This window comes from Pteronotus mesoamericanus, unplaced genomic scaffold (assembly GCF_021234165.1).
Source record: "Pteronotus mesoamericanus isolate MK-2021 breed Mesoamerican mustached bat unplaced genomic scaffold, CSHL_Meso_final contig_65, whole genome shotgun sequence".
Lineage (NCBI taxonomy): Eukaryota > Metazoa > Chordata > Mammalia > Chiroptera > Mormoopidae > Pteronotus > Pteronotus mesoamericanus.
This window is the reverse complement of record NW_026555228.1, coordinates 1244247-1269598: the sequence shown is the minus strand read 5'-3', so window position 1 is coordinate 1269598 and position 25352 is coordinate 1244247. Positions and strand designations below refer to the sequence as shown.

General features: G+C 57.0%; 1 protein-coding gene across 5 annotated transcripts; it reads left to right on the top strand.

Annotated features, from left to right (window-relative positions):
• Window positions 1-5323: 5323 nt before the first annotated feature.
• Window positions 5324-24603, top strand: PNPLA4 (patatin like phospholipase domain containing 4). Of its 5 annotated transcripts, XM_054581034.1 has the most exons (7): window positions 5348-5445; window positions 6186-6267; window positions 6549-6733; window positions 10284-10378; window positions 10541-10676; window positions 22863-23015; window positions 23790-24603. In XM_054581034.1, exons 1-7 carry the CDS (start codon window positions 5440-5442, stop codon window positions 23928-23930), a joined length of 798 nt encoding a protein of 265 aa, XP_054437009.1. In that variant the 5' UTR covers window positions 5348-5439; the 3' UTR covers window positions 23931-24603. The 5 variants fall into 5 exon arrangements, with proteins under 5 accessions (XP_054437007.1, XP_054437006.1, XP_054437009.1 ...); XM_054581032.1 differs by lacking the exon at window positions 6186-6267 and having other exon boundaries at window positions 5324-5445; XM_054581031.1 differs by lacking the exon at window positions 6186-6267 and having other exon boundaries at window positions 5325-5424.
• Window positions 24604-25352: the final 749 nt, after the last annotated feature.

The window sequence follows — 25352 nt, the reverse complement described above, 5'->3', positions numbered from 1 at the left end:
CGTTCCACAAACCTTTGAGGACAACTTCCAGAGCTGTCTCCTCCTTCTGTGATCGGGACCCAAACCCCTCCCCGACACCCGGCAATTCCACGGACTGCAGTTCAGCGCACACGCCACGTGGTTTACACCGGGGACCTGACCCCGGGGACTGGGTTGGGGGTGATCTTCCATCCCCCAGTGCACCTTCCATGGACCGCTTCCACTCCTGTCTTGCCATGGCCAGCTGCCAGCGTTCTCCCTCAACAGGCGGTACCCTGCCTGCCTCGGTCCCGACCGCGTGCATGGGGCCGGTGGAACGCCGACGCGCAGAGCTCTGTCAGCGGACACTGCTGAATGGACACGGCCGGCCGCAGAGGTGCATCCGTGTCCAGGTGAGCAGGGGATGGCGACAGTCCCCAGGCTCTCCACGGGACAGCCGTCTTTTGCCGTGGATACGGCGCACTATCTTTTTTGGCCCAAACTTCCAGGGGGAAAAAATCTTTCATTTGAATTCTTAAGTCCAATTATTTATGTATTTATATGGAGAAACAACATTGATGATGGTGTGCCGGGGTCCTCTTTCGGCCTACGGGTATCGTTCTTGCTTTCCAGCGTTACCCTTCCCACGCACAAGCGTTAATAAAAGAATCGAAAACATTTACAGAGATGTGGCGTCAGTACCGTCCGTGTATAATGCGCATCCTTATCTTTCCCTCAAGTATTTGGGCAAAAAAGTGTGGCTCGCCCACGGCAGAATACAGCATGTCGAAAGCGTGAGTTTGGGCAGGTGCGCCAAAAGCCTGTCCTCACGCTACAGACGTCCGTGCGCTTCTGGCACGGAGGACCGTGGCCGGTCACCGTGTGGGCATTCGCCAAGGCGCCCTCTCAGACAGCCCGGCTGTTGTTTCTAACTGGTGGGAAGCCGTCGCCGAAGTGCCGAGCCCACCGAAGAATCAGACGTCGCTCTGTAACATGATGTTTGTACGCAAGTGGGCCCTCTATCGGGCTATGGGGATTCTCACAAGAGAGTGAGACGCCTGACCCAGGCCACCTGGCCACGCCCAGCTCTTGGAAACATGTCCCACGCGGCGGCCACCTGTCCGTCAACACGCACGGGACAGACCCCGACCCAGAGCAGCCACATCCCCCTGGAGAAAAGGTCCGGAATGCTCTCCAGGGTCCTCGTGCAGGACACGAAGACGGTGTGGTCAACGTGGACAGAAGGCGGCTGCGTGTGGGCCCGGCCACAGGGACGCATGGAGGCGGCAGAGGCAGAGGCCCCGGGAAGGACGTGGGGCGTCGCAGAATGGGCAACTGCGCAATGGCGTGCCAGCAAGGAAACAGCGGAGTAAAAGGGGAGTTCATCTTAAGATAAAAAAGAAAAAAACCGAGGGCCTAACCTAGTTCAGTCCTCGTCATATGATAAACAGTAAGTAAAGTTAATCAAAAGAGTTAAGAAAAATATGAGGACGAATGATTAGATATATGATTTACTTGGAGTTCAGACTTTGGTCAGAGCCATGAGCCCCTTTTATGTCTTTGCTCCTAACGGAAGTTGACGTCATTTCTGCAACAGCCCGCTCTGGGGCGGCTTCTAGGAACAGCAGCGGCCAGGGACACCCGCTGCTGTAACAGACAACTGGAGAAAGGGGAGCTTTCAAATCATTTCAAGGGTAACAAGGACCATGTCAGCCCACGGGCACAGGTCAAGGACATCGCTGTTTTGCAACAAAGACTACAGAGCAGAAGGCTGTCTTTTCTCGGGGCTTTTAAAAACATTTACGAATCTGTCACGCATTGGGAACCACCGCCTACTATCAAACCTAATCCCCTTCTCTATAAAGATATTATTGAAGTATGAAAATTTTGAAAGGCTATCTGTTCTAGCCTCCAACTGTACAGAATATGAAGGACAGGCACGGTAATTCAGCACCCAACACAATAATGACACACAGAAAATCGTGACCATCTCTATGTTTTTCCGCTTTAGGTACAGTATTTTATATTTGGGGCCTTTCACACGTTGAATGAAAATGAGGCTGATGAATAAATGCGACATTTTTAAAATTGTTTCTCTTTCATACCGACAACGTATTTAGTTTCTACCCATGTGAGGAACACCCATAGATTAGTACGTATTCTCAAGTGCATGCAATCGCAAATTACACTGAAGGAGGTTTATTTTTAACTGTTTGTATGCTAGCAAGCCTTTTGTTATGTGTATGTATATGTAGATATATACATATTTTCATGGTGTCAGTCTTTTTTTATGTGTATGTATGTGTATATATGTATTCCTCCATTTAAAAAGAATTCACCAGTGTTCCTTTAAGTAGTCAGTTCTCTGACCCTATTTCTGATAGAAAACACGTGCCGTGGGAAAAACACTTACCTTAGTGAGAACGGTTTTGCTTGCAAGACTTAAAAACTTGGGTCTACGGGGCTTGCGGCAACAGGGCGGGTGCCGTGGGGGAGAGAGTTGGGGATGGTCCGAGGGGCACACACAGGCTCAGGGAAGGCGAGCGCACCGGGGACCTGGCCTGCCTCCCCGTGTCTCTCTCCACAGGCCTTTATTGTCAGGGTGGCTCGCTGCACGTGGCAGGACTCGGGGAAAGCAGCCTGTGCCCTGCCCTGGGACAGGAAGGGATGCAGCCGCCTTCTCTGCGTGTCCAGAGGGGAAGTGCCACCACATGACTGCAAAAGAAACCCCCCCAGATTCTGGGCACTGCCAAACCCAGGGAGGGGTTCCACCGGGCCCCGGGGGCACACCCACGGGACCGATACCTCGAGGGCCTGTGGAAACCGCAGGCCTGTGGCGTTTACAGGTCACAGGATCAGCCCACAAGGTTCCGAAAGGAGGGGTCAGGGAGGGGGGTGAGGGTGTTGCCGGGGCAAAGACGGCACATCCGTGGCAGTACGGACGTGTGTTAAGAGGCCAAGGCTGGAAAGTAGAATTACGCCCTGCGGGGAGTAGACTGGAAAAAGACAGCCCACCCCGGGATGCTGTGGTAAGGTCCTGTCCTTGGGGCAGACGTGTGCAAGCCTCCCTTATCCTGTACTTTCTGCCCTGGTCATGGGACACATGATAAAATCTTGTGGGAGGGAGCTGGGGAGAGGAGAAGGAGCAGGGAGGCTTGGGCACCCGGGTGCGATGCCAGGCGCTCTCGCAGGCCCGTCCGGAACTCAGGGTCTCCTACTCTCTAGCTCAGAGCCTGGCGTTGCACTAGCACGTGCTCACGCCTCTGTACTTGCATATCCGCTGTCTGCCTGCCCACTAGACAACATCCCGGAGGAAGAGGACCTGAATCCTTGTCCACTTTGTACGCCTGTACCAACACGGTGTTTGCTATGCAATGGATAAGTAATAAACGTTTGATGAATGATGAAATAAACCAACCCCTCCAAAACGAAATTACTAAACCAAATAAACAAGCCAATAAATTACTGAAAAATGTTCTTACAGGGCAATTAAATTCTTGTATCCTTGCATTACAAGAGTAATTTACTGAAATCCAACCTCCAAAATAAATATTTATTGATTATGTACTCGACTCCCAGGATTAGTCTTGGTGCTGAGATCCCAAAGATGAATGTGAATGCATTCGCTCTTCTTCCTTACCTGAGGGAGCTGAAGTTTTTAATCAGTTGCATGAAAATACACGGAGTGGAAGAGGAAACTGGGAGAGTTTAGGAGACTATGGGGCTTTGTGACCAGGTTCTGCCGGGAGGCTGCAGGGCAGGGAGCTCTCATTCGCCAGAATCTGGGGTGGGAACAGGGGAGCCTGTCTGTCCTTCAAGCAGCGGATCCTACCGACGTGGTTGTCGTCCAGGCTGCCCAGTCACACACCCTCCTCCTCTTCTCACTCAACCCTCTGGCAGGGCCCGAATGCAGGACACGGTCCCTCTGCCACCCCCCGCCCCCGTTCCAGCTGCGTAGACTTGCATCTCCTTAAACTGCGGATGCCACGTCGCTTTCAACCACTCCCCCCAGGAGTGAGACCAAGGGTTCAAGCTTTAGTAGGTATAGCAAACTCTGGGGGTTCTCTTCAAGTGCAGATTCTGCTTCGGATCTGATGGGAAGCCTGGGATTCTTCCTTTTTAATAGGCTTCCTCTGTGGGAAGACTACGCTCTACCCATGCGTTTGACCTTCTGGGGTTCCTTCATGGACACGTCAACGTCCCTTTGCTAAATTCTAGTGTTACTAAAGCGTTCGCCACGTCTGCGGGATCAGCCCTCTCAGAGGCTATTTACGGAAATGAAAAAGAAAATCTCCACGTCACCCCATCCTCCGCCCTTGCCAGAGGCCCGGTGGCTGGCAGCCCCAATAGGTGAGAAAGAAAAAGCCCGAGGTAAAGAGGTAAAGGCCGTTTGCGGAGCACCTCCTTCCCGTGTTGCTCAAGGCAAGAGACAGGCTTGCATTTTACAGATTCTGTTCTGTACCTTCGGTGACAGCTAAGTCTGTCCTTTAAAAAGGGGACCGGGAGACCCTTCAACCAGGAAGCCTGAAACGCCTGCGGGCTTGCTTATTAGAACTACCCAGGGAAGACACAGTCGGTGGAGACAAAGAATTGGTCGGGGTCCACTGAATTGGGGTGGGGACGTCAGCCGGCCTGGCCACCACTTAGCGCTGCGTCCAAAGCCTGTCCAGAGCCAGCAGTGCCACCGCACCGAACAGCGGCTGCGTATCCACGGCACGCTACGCGGAGGAGCCTCAGCCTAACTCTGTTTACCACCCCTTTGGGCAGCTGAGTCACCTAGGGGGCGCAGAGAGGTCATGCCACGTGCCCAAGGTCACGCCGCCTAAGGCTGACTGAGGAAGTGAACGCCACCCAAAGCCGTGGCACGACCTTCACGTTAACGCGTGGGCAAAAATGATAAGCAGGTCCTGAAACGGGGCTCGGCACCCGTGGACACAACCCACTTCTGGGAACCCGCCCTCTGAGACAGCGGGACCGCCCTGGGGGCGGGGAAAATGAGGAACCACTTCCGGGAAGCAGAGGCGACGGGGCCAAGTACTTCCGGTGCACCGGAACCGAGGGTCGTTCAGGGTCGTAGGACTCGCACCTGAGGGCCGGCCCGCAGGTGGCGCTAAATGGCCACAGGGACTAAAACGCATCCCCCGGTGTCCGAAGAACTCCAAACGAGAGGCTCGACCCTTGTTTGCACTGCAGGAACCCCCGGTCACGCGGCCCGATGCGCGCCGCCATGATGAGTCCAGCTACTTAAATAGAGCAGGCGGGGCCTAGTGGCCGCTCGCGTCGGCGCGGTGACATCACAAGCCCGCGCGGGAGGCGGGCGCCAAGCCCTCCCCGGTCGGGCGCGCGGGGAGCGTGGTCCGGCCCTGGTAGGCGGGGTCTCATTGAGTGACGGCCGGCCCCGCCTTCCGGTTAAGGAGCAGTTTTGGGTGGGGGCGTTCAACGCGGAAGTGCCTCAGGCCTGCATTGGTAGGACCGAGCAGGATGCTGGTAGGGGCGGGCGAGGGGCTTCGACCCCCCGAAGTTGCTCCGGCGACTCGCGTGTCGGTTCTGGCCCCCCGCAGGCTTGTAATGGCGGCGACCTCCATCCCGTCCCGCACCCCTGGCCGCGGGTGCGCACTGGGCCTGCGCGGTCCGGCCGGGGCACCTGGACGCGGAGGACCCCCCTCTCCCTACCTGCTCAACCTGCAGAAATTAAACCAAAACCGGGGCTCGGCTGCAAAGGCTGAGCTTCCTCCCCTACAGAGCAGACGTTTTAGGTTCCCGAATTCGAGGCCTGGGCTAGCTGCCTGTTACGATGGTCCTGGAACTCGGTTCTGAGGCCCCCGAGGAAGCCCTGCTGCGGGCCGGCATTGCGGGGGGGCCACGATTTCATGCGGGGGGGCACGATTTCATGCGAGGGGGGAATTCCTGCCCTCTCTGGCTTGAGCGAACAGTTTTATTGTTAGATTTCGTGCAGGTGTCCGGTGGTGCGGATAACCTTTGAGCCTCCAGTGCCCTCACCGGGCAGGACCTCAGATTGTCCTAAGAAATTTGGCTATGAAATACGGCACATTATTGAATAATTGCGGGCGTTTGTCTTTTTAAGAAAAACAGATGCTCCAAATGGAAATGGGAGGGAAAGGAGCAGGGACCTATATTTGAAATTGACTCATACACTTGGGTAAACCAAATGTGTGGGTCATTTGGGATTTGCGACAGCCTAATGATTTTACCTTTCCACAATCTAGCGCTGCCGCCAAAAGTTTGAAGAGGTCAAGAAAAAAAGACCATATGCATTGCCAGTTGGAATTTATCCATCTTTCTTGCCAAGTAATTAAGTAGTAGATTGCATACTCTAATGGATGCATTCCATATTTATCCAACAGATTACATAACAAACATGGACTGCTGTAACTTTTTTTTTTTTTGTAACTTTGGGTCAAGATGAGGTAGGGGGAAGTTTCCTCGAAAGATTTGAGTATTTAGACTTTACCTGAAAGTGCTGGGACTAGGACAAAGAATTATGTATTAAAACAAAGGCTTGGGATCACGATTAGCATACAGTATAGCACCTTTGAGCATTTTTGTTTTTTTGTGCGGCCCTTTCGCAGCTAGAATGAAGCCCATCAACTTGTCCTTTGCAGCGTGTGGGTTTCTGGGCATCTACCACTTGGGGGCAGCATCGGCCTTTTGCAAACACGGACAGAAACTGCTGCAGAACGTCAAGGCCTTCGCGGGGGCCTCGGCCGGGTCCTTGGCTGCATCCGTCCTGCTAACAGCGCCAGAAAAAATAGAGGTAATTAAGTAGAGTAACGAGGCCGGGTTCCTCCGCCAGAAATTACGCCTGAACACCTAAATGAACGTTAACCTGGAGTTAACTGCGGAGAACTAATCCTTTGCCTGGGAAACAAAAGGTTAAAACTTTTAAAATAGAATCGTTAGGGATCTGTGCTTTGGATGGGGAAAAGAAGATCATTTTGGGGGACAGTGAGACACAAAATATAATGCTTGATTTTACTCTGGAATATTTATTTAGTCTTAAGATTCCAGCTCTGTCTCTTTCAAGCAGAGGATATTTCCTTCTTTGATCAAGAGAGAGCAGAGGGCCTCCTTTTCAAGGCGTCCAATGTGCGGCGGCTAAGTCTGCTCGCTCCGATTCACATTATACATTCAGTGTGGGCCTGTAATTTCTATTAAGTGGAATGATATTAGAATTTAATTTGTTTTTCATTCTCGCAGTACGAAGAAGCCTTGAATTCCAAGCAGTTTATCCAGAAGTAATAAAAATGAGCCTTCATTAAATATTTCATTGAATGCAATCTATGTTTTAAAAATCTGTGTTCTGCTTCTAGGCATTGATTATGCATTCGCTGACTCCGAGAGCCTGCCTGGCCTGGCTTTCGTAGGTGGAGCGCGTTACAGTTGTTAACTCCTTCCTTACTGCGGCGGCTCTGAACCACAGTCCAAAAATGATGAACACATGCATGCCCAAGGATGAATTTCAGTCACATTTAAATTTTCAAAACTACATGTCAACACATTAAAATTGTTTTCCAGTCCGTGCTGAGCGGCTTATAAAAGAGCAACTGGCTTTGAGGCCAAGTATTCCGAAATCCACTTATCTTTTTGGCGAGTCTTTCTGTGATTGCTTGAGTGGGAAGGGAAAAAGTAAGAACTTCCACGATGGCACAGGTGAGAACCGGGCGTCGGGGAGAATGTCAGTCAGGTGCACAAACTCCTTCCAACGGAGCAGAATAGACTCGTCGGCTCTGAGTTGCCAGCTGTGGACGGTCCTTCCCTCGCGACTTTGGTTTCTTGCTGAAGCAGCGGCGGCTGCAGGCCTTCCGCTCCCGCGTGGTGCGGGCTTTCATAGGTGGCAAAAACCCTGAGCTTTGGAATTGTTTCACATCTTCACTCGGCTTAGAAATGTAATCCGTGCGATGGAGGATTCACATAATCTAGAAATAGGGAAAAAATACAGCCACTTGCTTGACCTCCTGTGATGGTCACACTTTTCGTGGTTTCCCTGCCTCTGAGACTTGAATCACTGTATGTTCAAATCCCATTCCGTGCTCTTAGTTGCTTTTCGGTACCTTGGAGACCTGGTGGCAGAGCTTCATTGTGACGTAAGAGTGAGCCTTCGCTGTTGCTCACCCCTGACGGTGGAAAATGACCTCAAATTGCCCAGGGCCTCCTCATTTCTCCTTCAAAGTAAATGTTCAGCCATTTGGCTTGAGGCTATTTTCTTTCTTTTCAGCATTTGAAACATACCCCTTGGGGATGGCGGTGAGTTTTTTGAGCCAACGGTTTTCTCCCCTCTCCAACCTCTGTTAGTGCTCTTCTTGCTGACGGTGCGAGTCCCCGCCGCCCCCCGCCCCCCGGCCGTGGTGCCGTGACAAATGGGAATGTAATTAATCCAGTGCCGAGCAAATGCGTGCATAACTCCGAGGAGCACCTGACGCCGCTGTATTTTGGGGAGTAGGCAAATCCAGATGCCGGTATGCAAGGAGCTCAGCGCACAAGCCTTCCATGGTGGTAGTTTGCCACGCATGGTGGTAGAGAGTGGGAACGCAAGGGTGAGCGAACCCGTTCCTCCCTAGGTTTCCAGCCTGGTCAGGGGGGGGTGTGTGTGTAACGAAAATCAATGCCAGAAAACAGCCGAGTGCCGCCTAGCTCCGTGGAAGGAGCACCCGTCGGGCGGGGGGGCTGCCCCCCTTCTCCCCGAGAAGCCTGCAGCAGCTGCCTGGCAGGTGGGCCCACGTCCTCCGCCGCTGCCTCCAGCCCAGCCACCTTGCCGCGCGGGTGCGATGTTACCCACACTCGAGCCTGACGATCTCCTGCCCTGCCTGCCCCCACACCTGGCTCCCTGTGCACTCAGGATGGGGCCCAGCTTTCTGCGCGTGTCCCCCGAGGCCCCCTGTGGCTCAGCCCCCTCTGGGCTCCCTGACAGGGATGCCTCCCGGCACGTGGCCTTCTGGGGGGCGTTGTCATGATCGTCTTCGCCTGTCGTCTGAACACCTCCATCGCCCATGCAGCCCCTGTCCCTGTTTTGGGCCGCAGCCTGGGTGTCAGGTTGGAAGGGAGCCTTGGGGGACCCGTGACGTCGGAGGTGGGCGCCCACGGGATATGTGCTCGTGACTCGTGCAGCGCATATTCGTCCTGTTACAGCCCTGGAGTCCGGAAAGGTGTCGCTGCGCTACGATGAGAGGGTCAGCAGGGCCATGCTGCCTCTGGCCGCCCTCGGGGACGGACCCCCCCCCCCCATCCCTGCCTCTTCCAGCGCCTCTTGAAAGGCTCCTCCTTTTCCTGGCTCTCGGCCGCTCTCTCCAGCTCTGAAGCCATGACGTGGCACTTGCCTCCGTCTTGCCCTCCGGGGGCCCTCGGGACGACACTGGGCCCTCCGGGTCTCTCCATCTCGGGATCCTTCACTCCTCACGTGCGCAGAGTCCCCTTGGCCACGGATGGCCACGCCTTCACAGGTTCTGGAGGTCGAGGACGTGGGCATCGTGGCCGGCGGGGGGCCGCATTCTGTCTCACTCCCCGACGCATCACTGTGAGGCCTCCTCACTGGGGCGATCCCCAGTCTCCCGAGGGCGGGGCTCCTCGGCTGTCCTTCCCGCCCGGTCCCCGTGCCATGCCCAGCGTCCGGTGCCCAGCGGGGTGCTGAATGATTAACTAATGAATGAAGGACGGCCCTGGCTGCCGATCCTGCCCGTGACCCTCCGTTTCGATGAGGAATTAGGAAAGATACCGAATCTCTGCCAGCCTGTTTGCTTACCTGTCAGGTGCGCAATCATGGGAGGATGCGCTGGCACAGGCCGAGTCCGTGGGTCCCCGTCCACTGTGGTCATCAGACCCCCCCAGGGCACGTCCACGCGATGCCAGTGCCCAAGACTGACCCCCAACGCCTCGCGCTTGGTGCTGGCCGTGGACAGTCCCGGGACTCCTTTCTCTGATAGGGGTGGTGTTGTTCATAATCCCCCGGCCATGCATTGGGGCGGCAGAGGAGGTTTCCGGGGTCGGAGAAGTCTGCTGAAGAATGGGCTCCGTTAGAGTTCGAACACAGCCTTGAGGGGTTCCCCTGCTGTGGGCAGTGCCCTTGGAAGGGATTTAAAAAGAAAAAGAAAAAAAAAAAAATTAAGGTTGGACGTGAGAGCACACAGAGCTTGCCGGGGAAGCCAGCATGGCAGGGAGGGGTCGGCCAGGTGGGACCTTGGTTTGTGCATGGGTGTCGGGGTGTGGTTTGTAGGCTCCGGGTGCAGGGTGGGACCAGGACAGCGCTCTGGAGTCCGAACAAATGTTTCGACAAAGCGGAGTCACCTATTAATTTTTTTTAATTTTTTCAGGAATGCAGCGAATTTACCTACCAGTTTGCCGAAGAAATCCGAGGACAGTCTTTTGGGGCCCTCACGCCTGGCTACGATTTCATGGCGCGGTTGAGGTCCGTATGTCCGCGCGTCGTCCAGAGGCCTTGCCCCGCCAGAGCGTGCGCACGCGGCGCAGAGGCGGCTCTTTGCAAACTGCGGGCAGCTCGGCGCAGCCAGCGCTCGCTGGGCGTTCAGTAACGGCCGGCGAGTGACGCGGGCCACGCTTTCCCCTCCAGAAGCAGAATGGAGTCGATTCTCCCTCCCGACGCCCACAAGCTGGCCCAGCACCGACTGCACGTGTCCATCACCAACACCAGGACCAGAGAAAATTGCCTGGTCTCGAGCTTCTCCTGCAGGGAGGACCTCATTCAGGTACCGCGTGGCCTGGGAGGGGGCGGGGCGGGGCTGCCGACGTAAGTACTGCGCACGGGCCCTGCGCATCGCCCCGGTCTTCAGACGCAGCGTTTTCTGTCGCGCCTGAGAGGGGGCGTGCTCCGTGGAGGACGCGTGTGGCGAGCGGATCCACCAGCTCGGGCCGCACCGCTCCAGCGGCCCCGAACCAGCTCTGCGTTTCTCTCCCTGTGCTCAGCGCCCTCGCCTTTATCCCAGCAGGCCGGTCGCCTGGGCAGTTTAGTGGCAATGAATTAGTCTCCTCAATTACTGTAGCTACTCAAGGCAGGTTTTGGGAGACTCTGTGTGGACTGTGTTCCTCAGTCCTTTCCCGGTCCCTTCTGTGAACTGGGAGGGACAGGCGCGTGCAGGGCCCTGGCATGGCTTTCTAACAGGAGAGAAGTGGGCGGACAGGCGTGGGGGACACAGCCGGGCTTCTCCCGATGGCTGGGGGGCGTGGGGCGTGGGGCGTGGAAGCCCTGTCTCAGCTTCTCAATCCTGTGTTCCCTTTGGCGTCTCCCTTTGGTTGTGAGGCCCTTCTTTCTCTCCAAACACGGTGCAAAGCGGGTTGGCCGACAGTTCATTATCTCTGCAAAATTGGTGGGCGGTGGCTTGCAAATGGCCACATGCTTGCTCAGGTGAGACATGGTGTTTTTGCCAGCTGGAAAGGGTGCGCTTTTGTTAGGAAGGACGGGCAGTGTCTCCTTGTTCTTCCTTCTGTGGGAATCATAGCAAGGTTCCAGTGACACGGACAAGGTGTCCTTGGATGGAGGACAAGGTCTGCACTGAGGGGTCCAGGTCCCACCTGAGTTGGATGGGAAATGCATGGATCCTCACTGCCGAATCTTACTCCTTGCATTTTACGATTTGAATGATCCCAGTTGAAATACCCAACAAAACAGCCAACTGACAAGGAAAACCACTTTGTGATATAAGAGATTAGAGTATTTGTAGTTGGTATCCGGACGGCGCCAGGCTCTCGCTAATGCATTCAAAGCCGGAGCTAAGACTTTTCTGTTATCTTATTATAACATTACGTAGACTTACGAAAAGGGGCGCTGGTCGGTCCTGCCTGAACGGCTGCAAGCGGTCAGTGCCGATGCAGACGCACAAGGCTCCCGGGGCTCGGAGCCTGCTTCTGGCTGGAGTGGCAATAAGCCTGGGGCTCATGGGCCCCGGACAGAGGGGGGTCCCTTCCCATTGGGCCGGGGCTCGGCCACCCGCTGTGCAGGCGCCGGTGCGCCTGCTGTTCCGACAACGTGTCCTCATGGGCTTGTCACCGTTCAGCCCAGGCCGTCCTTCCCTGCTGTGTTTACTTACTTTCTCCTGCCTGTCCCCCTCCCGGAAACGTGTGCTCCCCAAAGGCACGGAGGCAGAGCTGCCGTACCCTGTCCGCCTGCTGCTGTGGGCCGGCCCCTGGCCTGGCGACAACTCCATCAGGACCTGCTCAGTGAGTGAACACACACACACACACACACACACACACGAATAAACAAGCCGAGGTGGCCGCTGTCCAACAGCATCATTCAAAACAGGGGAAAAGAGCCCGGAACCCGGATCCTGCATGCATAGTGACCTGCACACAACGAGCTAGCTGGTTAGTGACCGGCTGGGCCGCCCCTCCAAGCCTCTGCCATTGTGCGTGGTAACACTGCACGCTGCGTAGAATACTCTCTTCTCAGCGCCTCGTCCGTGGGACCGTGTTTGCGAATAACAGCCCCCAAAGCTCGGCCCACCCTCGTCCCAGCACCTGGCAGTATGTCCCTGGACGTGGCCCGAGGCATTTTGTAGGTGACGTTATGTCTTGACGTAAGACGTGATCCTGGGTAACCTGGGTGGACCCCTTAAGAGTGGACATGCTTTGTGGATTGCCTGTCCCCTCGCTGGGTCTGAGATGTGGGAGTGCCCGTGGGAGGACAGCCCACGGGTTTCTAGGAGCTGTGGCCACTCTCCGCCAGCCCGCGCGACCCAGGGCCTCCGTCCCGCAGCCGCAGGAGGGCTTCTGCCGGCGCCTGAGCAAGGGGCGCCCAGGAGCGCCCAGGCGGGGAGGTGGCCCTGCGGCCGTGCCCGGGCCCCGGGGAGACCCCTGTCGGCCTGCAGCCTGCAGGCGCCGGCATCGGAGATGCGGCTGTTTCCCGCTCTGAGCTAGTGGTAATCAGAGCGGCACTAGCCAACGATGGCAGTAAGTAAACATGACTTTCTCTGGTTTCCTTTGTTTTGGATAATAACTATTCAGAGAATTGGTGTAATTAGTCGAGTTCATTGAACAGAAGAGAAATAGTAGACGCAAATGTGTAATACCTTGTAAGGAGAATAATTGAATAATTAGCAGTTATGCTGGGTTATACAAGAGCATTTTCAATGTCTGGTAGAGCGCTCTAACCTCATTCAGAACGGAAAGAAGGAAGGATGCGTAGTTCCTTGACGGCAGATGGTGGCTCTCAGAACGTCTGCAATATATGCTAGAATACTCTGAAGCGTTTAGCTTAGAAGATCCTAACACTGGGGGAAGACGAGGCGCGGGGAAAGGAGAAGCATGAGGGGACAGGAAATCACCCCCTTTCTGAGTAGCGACACTGTGCAGCTGACGTGCTCCGTCGGACGCGAGGCCAGTGGGGAGTTTGTCGGCGGCGGCGCAGCCTGAGGACGGCGGCTCTGACCGTCTAGGTCGCTGCAGGGAGAGAAGAAAGCCACCGCCAGCCCTTCCCACCCTCCGGTGGAGCCCGGAGGGTCTCAGTGCCTAAACCCAAGAGGAGAAGCAGCTCGCGAGGAGTAGCTTGGTCTCGCTCTGCACCCCTGGCTCCGCACAGCGGCGTGGCATGGCTTCTCTCTCCGGAAAGTCTGCCGACGAGAGAGCCATGTACGGAGACTGAGGGATGCAGAGGCGGGGAGAGAGGAAGAGACTGGGAAAGATGAGAGCCGCGGCCGAGAAGGCTGGCCTCCATCCATCGGCAGCCAGCACAGGACTGCGGGCAAGCAGGAAACCCCGGCGACGAGGATGCCCACGCTGCCCTTGACGTGTGTTCGCACCGCGAGCTCACTTATGCCCTTACTGCCTGGCTGGGCTCTTTGAGCTGCGAGGCTCCTCGTGACCCACGCGCTGCACGCCGCCTTTCCTTCTAGGCAGGGTGTCTCCGTGCGTGAAAACCCAGCTGGGATCCCATGCCTCCCCGTGCACACGCATGCACGTGCGTGTGTGTGTTCTGCCGGCCCCTGCCCGATGCCGTCTTGCATGGTTGCTCCGCGTCCATCCCCCAGGGCTCACGCCAAGGCCCATCACTGCCCGACAGTGACCTCTACGGCTGACTACGCTGGGGCCTCCCTTTCCGCAGCTGTGAAGTGGACCTCATACGCTCGTCAGGGTGACTGTGGGCAGTACGTTGAGCACAGCGCGGCCGGAGTGGGCTAAACAACAAAGCCGTACAGGCATGGGGAACACAGGCAGCAGTTAGTGAATAGTGAACCGATGAGAAGCACTGCGCGCCTGCCGCGTCGCCGCGCTGCGAGCCTGCCAGCCCCGCTGCCTCTTCTGCCAGCTGGGGGCACGCGCGCCCTCTTACACACGTTATTCTTCTGCGCCTCGTTCTCCTCTGCGCCCCTGACCACCAGGCTAAGCCGCACCTGTGGCGTCTCGGCGTGCGGAGTGCGCCCCACTGTGGCCATGGCTGTGCATTTGATTTTATGCCTCTTCACCACTGGCCTGCCTTTTCTAAAGTTTGTGTGACGCTTCGTACCAAAATTGTAGTAACTAACTTCCCGTCTGGTGGCATGCCAAAAATATTCGTTCATGGGGGAGCTACGATAGTTGATCATTTTTGGAGAACCTAGTTGACCAATTACATGGTCCAAAGATTCCTTTCTTTCGCGGTTCGGTTTCCACAGTCTTCTGCATCTTACGTCCACAGTGACTTAACTTTGTGCTATCGACTGGCCGGTCCCTCCAAAATGGGCACATTGAATCCCAGCTGCCGTGTGATGGGTTAGGAGGTGGGGCCCTGGGGGGGGGGTGAGGTCATGAGGGTGGGGCCTCCTGAGGGGGGTCAGTGCGCTCATGAAGGACACCCCAAACAGCTCTCACTGCTCCACTGCGTGAGGACACACAGAGAATCTGGTTCTCAGCAGCTCCTACACCCGCCGGCCCCTTGACCTGAGACTTCCGGCCTCCAGAACGGTGAGGCCTGAGCGTCTGCTGTTGATAAGCCACCCAGCCTTTGGTGTTTCCCTCTGGCAGCCCGGAAGGCCTCAGACAGGAAACAGGTGCTGAGAGGCAGGTGCTGCTGGCTGGAACGCCTGCCCGTGTGGAAGTGGCCGTGGACATGGGTCATAGGCGGAGGCCTGGGGACGTGGGAGGGGCCTGCTCGGACCACCCCACGTTGCCGTAGACGGTTCCGGGGAGGAGGGCACAGGGGAGGGGGGAGCGCGCCTCGCCCCGCTGAGACAACGCCGAGGGGTCCTGGACGGCACAGGCGAGGGACTACGGATGCTCAGGGCCATTCCGATGGGGTCTCCGATGCAGCCGAGGAAATGTTTCGGACGCGGAGAACACGCCGTCTTTGTGACCCGTCGGCAGAAAACGCTGTTGAGTCGCGCTCCCGTCCCAGCCTTTTGGGGAAAGCTGCGTGGGTGAGACGTGAAATTAGACGTTTGGGGAGGCCGTTTGTAAGCCAAGCGTGGAAACAGTGGCCTGGTTTCTCTTGACGGCTTGTGGCAAAATGCAAGGGAGCGAAACGGCTTCAAGATGGAGTGGCTCGTCAAAAGCGAAGCAGGATGTAGAGATCTGGAACACTCTGCGCCCGTCCTTATGGGGAAGGACAAGAGAGCAGAAGAGAACAGGAAGAGTGGGGCCCTGTGGCCGTGTAACCATCCGTGAGGAGAGGAGGCCAGCGCCTGCACAGCCGGGCCTCCTGTCCCAGACGACGGAAGGATGGCCGGAGCTTCAGAGGTCAAGGGGAAGCCCCTCCCAGCACAGGGCCACGGCGGAGCCCGCCCAGAGCGAGGCCCAGCACAGCCAGCGGGCTGGTGCCCCCCTGTGCCCCGGAACCCCAGACCGGAGAGCAACGGCGGGCCACGGTTCCAGGCCTGAGGGCCTCCGCCACCAAGCCACATGCAGAGAGAGGCCAGTGCTTTCGATGGGCCATTCGCCACTCCTTCACCTCAGCCCCCTTTACGCCTCGTGCTCCGAATGCTCAAGCGTGTGTGTGCCACAAATCAACTCCTCTGCATTGTCTGTGCTTAAAATTGATGCCCCGTGTGGGCTGACGTGGTGTTTTGGCAGACACGCGTGCTCTTGGACATGCATGCCCAGGAGGCTTTCATGCCGAAAAGAGGGAGGAAGCACCTGGTGCCGAAGGTCCTCCGGTTCCGTGTGCGCAGCGGAGCGCCCTTGCAGCGAGAGCTCTCGTTTCGCTGCCGGGAGAGGAGGTGAGGACAGAATTTCAGACGAGCCGTGATCCTGGGAAGACTGGGGAGGATAAATTTGAATCTGTCTTTGAATTTGAACCACACCAGCAGGTTCTGAATAAACAGCCAGATTCTCATGAAACGCCGCAGTAAACATGAGGCATCAAACACACTGGGAGAGAATGTGCTCTCTGTGGAAGCCCGGCCCCATGCTCTTCCCAGCAGCCCCGTGCGCCAGAACGCGCGATGGAGACAGCCAGCCAGGGTGTGCGTCGTAGGTGCACTTGGCCATGTGTTTCACGCAGTCTCTCCAGGAAGTCACGGACTGGGATTTTTATCATCGTATATTTACTCAGAACGACACAAAACCCCGTCAACGGCGTAACGTTCGGGTGATGCGTCAAGTGCTGGGCCTGGGGGGGAGGCCTGCCAGGTAGGTCCCTGCTCTCTGCATCCGCGTTCTCAGCTTTGACCTGGCTATGTGTCCCGGGGGGTGGGGGCGGGGGCTCAGACACCCCCGTTGAGAACTGCTGCTCCAGACGCGCTGAGGTTTCTGGGGAAGAACAAGTCCCCTGGGAAGACAGTGAGGTAGGCCAGGTAGCAGCACAGGCTGAGGGATAATATTTTGTTGAGGGCCACAGAGTCTGTCTCTGTCTCCTTCCGCAGAAAATCCTGTGGGCTTGCACTACGACGGCAGGAAGCGCACTGTGAATACGAGAAGCCGTTCAGCTCTTAAGTATGGAAAGCTGATTCCCCCCCTGCACTTACTCTGATATACAAACCGGCAGTCCACGGCGAGGGGAGCTGAGCAGCGACAGAACAAGCACATTGATTCGGAGGCAACAGCTGTGTCCCGTTCCCTGCATTCTTCCCGTCGTTGATGAGGACGTCTGCCGCCACCGTCTGCACGAACGTACTTGCGTGGCGTTTTCATCCAAACACTCCCAAAGAGCCCCGGCGTGAACGTGTGAACCTCTCGTGACACTGCGACACAGGGAACATAAACGGCATAATTCTGGTTCTACGGGGAGGGATCTGTTTATTTTTTTTTTTAAGGGGGGCACATATGAGTGTGCATCGTCCTGAAGTAAGTCATCGTATTTGGAGAGTGTCCGGTTCTTCGCAGTCTCTAAGTGCTGCAAGTCCACGGGGCGTGCGCTGCCCCACGTTGTCCCCGGCACTGCCGTGGCACGAGGTGCGTTTGCCGAACAACTCCGTTGGGGGCCAGGCTGTGCTCAGCAAACGTGCCTGGGCTGGTCCTTTTTTAAGGTGTCGCTAACGGGCGAGAGGCCCACATTTAGTCAGGGGGGAGGCAGCGACCGGTGAACAGCCTGTGTTTGCAACAGGCCAGCTCCTGACGTCCCTGCGCCCCACGGGCTGGGAAGGGCCGGAGCTGAAGGTGCGCGGTCTCTCGCCTGCCTTCCCCCGTGGACCTGCCGAGTGGCCCTCCACAGATCACCTGACGCGCCAGGGGCTCCTGCCCAGCCTCTGTGCTGCGGGCGTGGTTCACGCCCTGGCGCGCCTGTCTGTCTCTCAGGCCTCGCCTCCAAAGCGGGGCTTTGCGATGGAAGCCACAGGGCTCGTCTGTCTGCACGGCCCGCTCTTTGTGGGAGCTGACCGCCCTCCTGCGAGCAGGCCGCCCCGCGTCGCTTCGGCGCCCCGCGGCCCGCGCCTCGCCCGTGGGAGGCCGGCCCGTCCGCGCCTCACGGGCCGGGCCGAGGATGGACGTGCCCGGGCCCCGCGCCCCTGCCCGGCGCAGCGGGATCGCGGGACAGGCAGCGTTCCCCTCCCGCGTCCCTGCCGCAAGCCCGCGGGCTGCCGCTCCGTTCGCCCAGTCGGCCACTCTACCCCCTCGGACGCCCAGACGCGGCCAGGCCACGGTCACGCGTGCCGTCCTGTCTCCCCAGGCCTCTCTTCTTGCACGCAACACGCCAGCAGCAACGTGGGGAATTGCCGTTGTTCCTCTCACGTTGAGCCTGGGGCGGGGGGCGCCAGCGGTCTTCACCCCCCACCCCCCGCCCCGCCGGAGAAGGGCGCCCGTGACCGGTGCTGGCGCCCGCCCTGTGGAGGACTGAGCGGCGGGGTGAGGGGACGCCACCCTTTCCTGTCCGTGGGCTTGGGCAGCCAGGAGCCACGAGGCAGGCGGGAGGGACCCCGTGCCGGGCAGCCGAGGCCTCTGCGCTCCAGCACGCGGTGTGGAGGGGAGTGGCTCCTGCTGTGTCCGCGTGGCTTTTCCTGTACACCGAGCATCACGCTGGGGACCGGCTCCGACCTTCAGTCCCACCTGGGGGTACACAGCCTTTGAGAGCTGAGTGCAGAAGCCATACCTGTACCGCCATGTCTTTGGGGGGAAATACCTTCCGAGTTCTCGGTCATTTTGAACAAGTGGTTTCGCAGTCTGTTTGGGGCCGTAATGCCTTTCCCAATATGCTGAGAAAAACCAAGAAACAGCCCTCATGAACTCCGACAGCAAACGGCCGCACAGTCTTTGCTTATCTGTTGAAAGAGCGTGGCTTCGATGTTCAGTTTTCCAGGCAGAACAGCAGCAGCCCGGGAGCCACGCTGCAAAATCAGGCGTGTCCCTGCGGGGAGAGCTCCCGGAGCCCAGGTTCTGCTGGAAGAAACGGTCGCGTTCAAACGGCGCTCTTTGCCGACTTTGTCAGTGCAGGATAAAGAAGTCGTGGGCCTGCCTGCCGCGCCTCACCAGGTCTCAGACCACGCCGCCACCACAGAAAACGTGGCTGCCCCCGCGCGGGCTTCCTGGTGGCACTCATCAGCACGCGCCTGAGCCGCGGGCTCCTGGGACCGGAGGAGGGGAGGTTCTTCCAGAAAACAGGGCTGCAACCCTGAAAGCATCTTGGCAGCGCATGAGAGGACATCACGAAGACCTTATTTACACCCTTATATACGCTCAAGAATTGACACATCACTGGACTTGCATCTTGACCTGCAAATGCGGATTTTACTCAGGGGAAGGCAATGGAGTCAAAAACACTGAATTGTCCCTGTCTCTTCAGGGTCTTCTCAGATATTCGCCGTAATCTTCTATGTCAGCGCGTGCCATTGCGTGTTTGAAATATGTGTAAGTTGCCTAATTCTTACAGCCATTTTCTTGTTTCATTAAACCTCCAGCATTGGGCGGTGCATGACACGTCAGCTCCGCCATGTGACCGCGAAGGCCTCTGCTCACGAGCCGCTTCCGTCTCTCGTTGCAGGTTCTGCTAGCGAGCAGTTTCATTCCCGTGTACGCGGGGCGGAGCCCAGTGGAGTACAGAGGACAGGTAACCTCCCCGCCCCGGGCGACCTGTCGGTGGTTCCCGCGTGGACACTCTTCCTTGGAGAATCCAGTTGCATCATGACCCCGGGGGGCAGCCCCCCATCCATGCAGAGGGGTTTTCTGGAAACTGTTGTTTCCGGTAACGGAAAGTAAGAATCGAGTGCAGCAGCTGAGGCCTCTCACTGCCAGCGTCTCCCAGTTGAGGACGCCCGCGCTGCCCCTTTTTACATCTGCTTTAAAAATTGCGTCCCGGGCGGAGTCCCTTCTATAAACAGCAAGGCGCAGGACCGAGCTTTCGGGGCAGGAAAAGCGTCCGGGCAGGCACACCTGCCCCCTCACGCCCCGCCCGCCCCCAGCAACGCCCAGGCCTTCCCCCACCCACCCCGGGGCCCAGCTGCGCAGCAAGCCCCCTGCTCCCTCCCACACTTACCAACGGGTTTCAAGGAGGGCGTTGCGCACCGCTCTCTTCCCGTGGGGCTCTGCTCTCGGCGGGAGGCCGGGCTGCCAGACGGGTTCCAGGCACCATCCCCCGCCGGCGGCGGCGGCCAGCGCCCTGGGTGTGCCGTGTGCCCGCCGTCGCCCGCGCCGGCCGCCTCCAGCATGGCCGCCTCTGAGATCACACACAGAGTCCTCACACCCACGCCACCGGTGGGCGGCACACGCCAGACACGGGCGTCCTACCGGCAAGGGCCGTGCGGGACAGCGACCACAGGCGCGCCCTTGATCAAGTTCAGTACCTAGTTATTGTATCGGAGGCCTGCGTTCGTGATCAAAGACTGTCCGTGGAAGACATACCGGGTTTATACATATGTGTGAACCTATATGTGTGTGTCTGTGTATCCATGCAGTATCTGGTTAACACATGTGCAACACCAGGCACAGACGTGTTGCTGAATGAATACCATTTGTTTTATATACCCACGGTATAGATTTATTGATTCATACGTTCACGCGGGACACGTGTTTCCTGCCTGCCCCCCACGCATGCGCTCGCTGACTCGGGGCCCAGCCCAGCGCCCCTGCCGCAGGCACGCACGCCTGCCAGCCCCGCAGCTGACCCTTCCAGGCCCCTGGCTGACCGGCCTCGGGAGCGCTCTCCGCGCTGATCTCCCTGTGACTCGCGGATGCTTTCTTTGTGCTCCGCCCCCCCGGCCCCCGCCGTCCTTCCGGGCTTTTTCTGTGCTTCCTGGGTGAGCGTGGCCCGAGCGCTCTGCCGGGGGTGGCGGTGCGGCAGGACGGGGAGGGTGCAGATAAAGCAGAGGGGGCGCCCCACGGCTCCGCCCGGGGCAGTCGGGCCCATCCAGGCAGGAGCCCTGACGGGAGGTCGAGCCCACGGCATTTTCGTGTACGGGACCGCGCCCCACCCTGCAAGCCGCCTGGCCGGGGCGATGATTCCGCCTTTTAGTTTGGAGGTTGATGCACGTTTGCTGCCACGGTCGCTGTCGGCAGACATTTTTGCGGGAATGTGTGGCCTGGGGGAGCGGCGCAGCTCCTGTAACTCAGGAGCGAGACACCGCGCCCTGGGCGGCCGGGCTGGGTCGCAGGGCAGCCGCCAGCGCTGCCCGCTTCGTCAGGCCGCCTAAACGCTGCGTTTTCCCCGTCACTGGTCCAATCAGAGCAAGCTGACAAGAACCAACAAAATCAGGAGGAAGATTTCCTGAAAGAGCGGTGGTTCCCGCCCCCCCCCCCGCGCCCCCCGCAGGGAACCGGGGCACGCGGCCGCTCGGCAACCCAGACAACCGCCTGCCCCCAAGTCGGAGAAGTCCCATGAGCTCTGCCTGAAGTTCTGTGACACGTGATGCCTATTCGTAATTCCTCCCACTGAAAGCTCTACAGAGTTTGCATCACGCGTGGGGAGATGTTCTGTGGAGAATATGAGAGAGGATTTTGGAAGGTGCCTGCTTTTTCCCCCGTCTAGGTAGGAACTTGTTCCAGAAGTTGCTATCCATGCCCAAAACAACCAGAAAACACAACACAGGAAAAAAAAAAAAAAAGAAAGAAAAGGAAAAAAAGCAGCTCTGGTACAATAAGACACAGACGCAGATATTTTGGGGCCTTCCCACTTACCGTAAACTTTTCCTTCCTTGCTATTTGTATAACTGTGGATGCATGTATAACCATATAATCCCATGCCCTTTATATGCACAAGCATGAGAACATGGGTGTGCTAAATACACACAAACCCATACGGAGATGAGTACCTATATACCACATATAATATAACTGCATCATAATACGTATTACGTTCTTTTTAAAACAATGACAATATACAAAGTATCCAGGTCTGGTTCATTCTCATCTAACTACCCAAGTTTTGCCCTCCACCCAAATGCCATTCCCTCAAAGATTTATTTCAACCCGTTTTCACTGTTTCCTTTTAGAGAGGTGGTGGTTGGCCAAGGCCACTGGGGACAATGTAGTACCGGTCCCTGAGTCCCCGGCATTAGAAATACAAGTAAGAAAGACATTTTGAAAGAGAAGGAGAGGGACTGTAGAAAAAGGAACGAACTGTGTTGAGTGAGCTCTGGACGCGGTGTCCGAACGTGCCGCTGACTCCTCCCTCGGCTTCGGGGCTGAGGAGCAGGGCTTTGCTTTTCTGTGTCCCATTTTAAATGCTCACCGGCTCCGGCTCCGCTAAGGTTTCTTGGGGGAGGGATTTTCAACCATTACCAGACCCTGTTGTGCGTGCGTGCGTGTGTGTGTGTGTGTGTGTTTTGCATGTCAATGGAAGGATCTTTCCCGTAGGGGAGAGAACGGTGAGGAACTTGAATTTTGTGGGTGTGTTTGTTTACGGTTGGAGCTGATTGTGTAAATGCATCAGCTCAGGGATGGATGGGGACTCCTTCACCTCGAAATAGGTAGCAGAAGGACTCTTGGGTTTCTTTGGCTGTCCTTCCTCAGCGCACAGTGCTGCAGAAGCCTCGAGAAGCTTCCCTGGCCTGCTCTGTCGACCCATCTCCTTCAGGCACGGCCTGACAGCACAGACTGCCTTCTGAGCAGAACTTCTTTCTTAGGGAGCACTTGCCATGCCTTCTGGCCTCAGACCTCCTGGACCCAGCAGCCGCTTTGGAAATGGAAGGATTTCTGGGGCTGCTTTGCAAGTTCTGCGAGTCAGAATGAAATGCACCGCAGTGGCGGATGGTTTGCTCAGTGTCCGAAGCAAACCTGGCCGTCCCCTTAGGATTAAAGGACGCATCTCAGCCGAGTTGCACACGGCTTCCAGCGCTTGCACGGTCCCCTGTAAAAACCGCGCTCTGCCTCACTGAGAAGAGTCGGGTTAGCGCCTCTCGACAGTGGGCCAGGCACCCCGCTTCTGCCAGGCTCTCTTTCTATGGGGATCAGACACGGGCATGAAGGTTACTTTGCTTCCTAAGCAGAGCCCCGCTTGGACGGGCCCTGATAAAAGGTGATTTTAAGAGCCTCTCCAAGGCAGGGGTTGTCAAAGAAGCAAAGAGCCCTTCCCGGTGCTGACAGGCGTCTCTCCTCCACAGAAGTGGGCGGACGGCGGTCTCACCGACAGCCTCCCCATCCTGCCTGCGGGCCGGACCGTGACCATCTCGCCCTTCAGCGGGCGGCTGGACATCTCCCCGCGGGACGCGGGGCGGCCCGACCTCTACGTCACCATTGCGAATCAGGACATCACGGTGAGCCCCCGTGTGCGCGGACGCGTGAAGGGTTTCACCCTCCTACAGGCTTCCCCGCGCCGCCACCGTTGGGGAAGCCCCTGATAATTTTACGTACAACGGCCTTCCGCGCGGTGGCATGTCTTACAATCCTTCCCAACGTGTCCCACGCCCGTGGACCTTTGTACGGACAGACTGAGAGTGCGTAATTCTTTCACAGTTTAATAACTGCCTGTTGGGGAAGTGGTTTGCTATTGCTTCCCTCTTTGTTCACATCCATAAACGTGGCGGGATTTCAGTGAAATTTTACGTTAGCTCATTTATTTCTTGAAGAGGTGGCAGTAGCTAAGTATATAACACTGTGGGAGAAAAACTGAGGGACCCCCCTGAGTCACTGCCATGGAGATGTTCGTTCCCTTCACCCAGCTGTCAGCAGGGGGCGGTGTTCCAAGCAGGACACGTGTGCCGGTGTCGGGAGGCCTGTGTGGCGGTGTCACGGGGGAGGGGCTCCGGGCACCTCGTAGGGGGCGACCCGGGATGCCTCGCCACACCCCACAGTGCTCAGGGCCCGTCCACACACAGGGACCTGGCCGCGGACACCCGTGGCACCCAGGCGGAGAGCCCTCATCTCGGCGATGGGTGGCGTTACCCAGTCCAGTTCAGTTTTTCCCTCCGTCATTGGTTTTGTTTTAAAATCCCTAATCCCATGTATGACGAGAAAGCCTAGGGTACAGATAAAGCATGCACCGCCCGGCACTGTCCCGCCCTACAGCTCAGCTTGTCTTCCCGCCCTAGCTGTCCCTGGCGAACCTGGTGAGGCTCAGCCAAGCCCTCTGCCCCCCCAGCACGAGGAAGATGGAATGCCTGTACCAGCGCGGCTTCGACGACACCGTCAAGTTTTTGCTGAAGGAGAACTGGTTCGAAGAGAAGGCCTAAGCGTAAAAGAGCGCCACAAAAACACATTTCTGACAGTTTCGAGGGGGGTTGCTAATTACATACTTTTTACATGGCAGAACTCTGTCCACTTCATTAGTTTTCATAATACTTTTCATTATTTGTCGTAATTAAATTTTTACTTGGTGCAAAGAAATAAGAGGCTTTTTCTTAGAATTTGGCAACGTGCTTCAGGATGCCACTCAGGTGGAAAAACGTAGGCAGATCAACGAGTGCGAAACGTGAAGAACCGTGTTGACCGAGCCGTCTCGGGAGGGAGCGACCCGATCGCTCAGCTGTTATGTTTAAACCTTGTGGCTCCGATGCCGCGTCCTCGCTCATCTGAGGGGTGGTCCTGTGTCTCGGAGGAATTCCGTGTGTGGGTTCACACTCACCGCACACTGGCTCGGATCTTAAATCGGTTTTTACTGGGCCTCTCCATGACAAAGAAGCAACAGCTTAGAAACAAACCAGCTTTTAATTGCCTGCCCTTAATTGTTATGCATTTGTCTTTTTTTACCATTGGCAACTGGTCCTTAAATCAGTTTTATGGTCCCTGGAAGCCGCAAATACACCCCTTCTAGCACGTAAACACCCACTACTGCCTCTTTTCCTGGGAGTTACGCACAGACTTGGGAGAGCGCGGCGCTGTTCCTTGCTTTTCCATGTTCTCCCACGCGAGCCACGTGATTAAACCTTTCTGTGTCGTTTCCTTACATGACACGAAGCGGGTGCATTCTCAATTCGTTGTCCAGTCCGTTTAGTCTCTAGATATTTCGCCTTTGACCATTTTATGGGAACGTTCTGTTTGTGTGATGGTTTAATAAATCCTTCACGGGTGCCTCCCCAAGCAAAGATGAATCGGAATGCTGGAGGCCTTTTGACAGTATTTTATACGGGCAGCCTGCGCCTCGGGGCCTGTTGCCCCGGCTGGCGGCTTCCCTGGAGAACGCTGTCTCGGCAGGTGCAGGGCGGGGCCGTGGCGCGCGGCCCCTGCGACCGCGGCGTTCTCCGGGCTGTGCGCCCCGCTCCCCCGCGAGGTGAGTCCGCGCGCGCTCTGTGCCGCTCAGGGCACCTGCGTCCTCACGCTCGTGGGCCGAAGGCAAAGAAGCACCCGCCGCACGCGCTGCTGCGTCACGGGACCAGCATGTCGAGGCGCCGTGGCACCGCCGTGTGGAAAACCAGACAGAAGAGACTCCCTGACCCCATCCCGGCCTGTCTGCAGGGTCCTTCCCGAGAATGGCGGCTTCCTCGGTTCCCAGGTCCCTGTTGGAGCAATTTCCTGGTGTCTTGGAACCTGTCATTTAAAATTTCAGTCGTCATTTTTTTTTCCTTCTTTTCAGCACCACTCTTTAGTTTGTAACTATGGTAACCCACGGCTTCCCTTGACAATGAGAGAAAATAGGTTTGGTTTTAAAGTTAAAT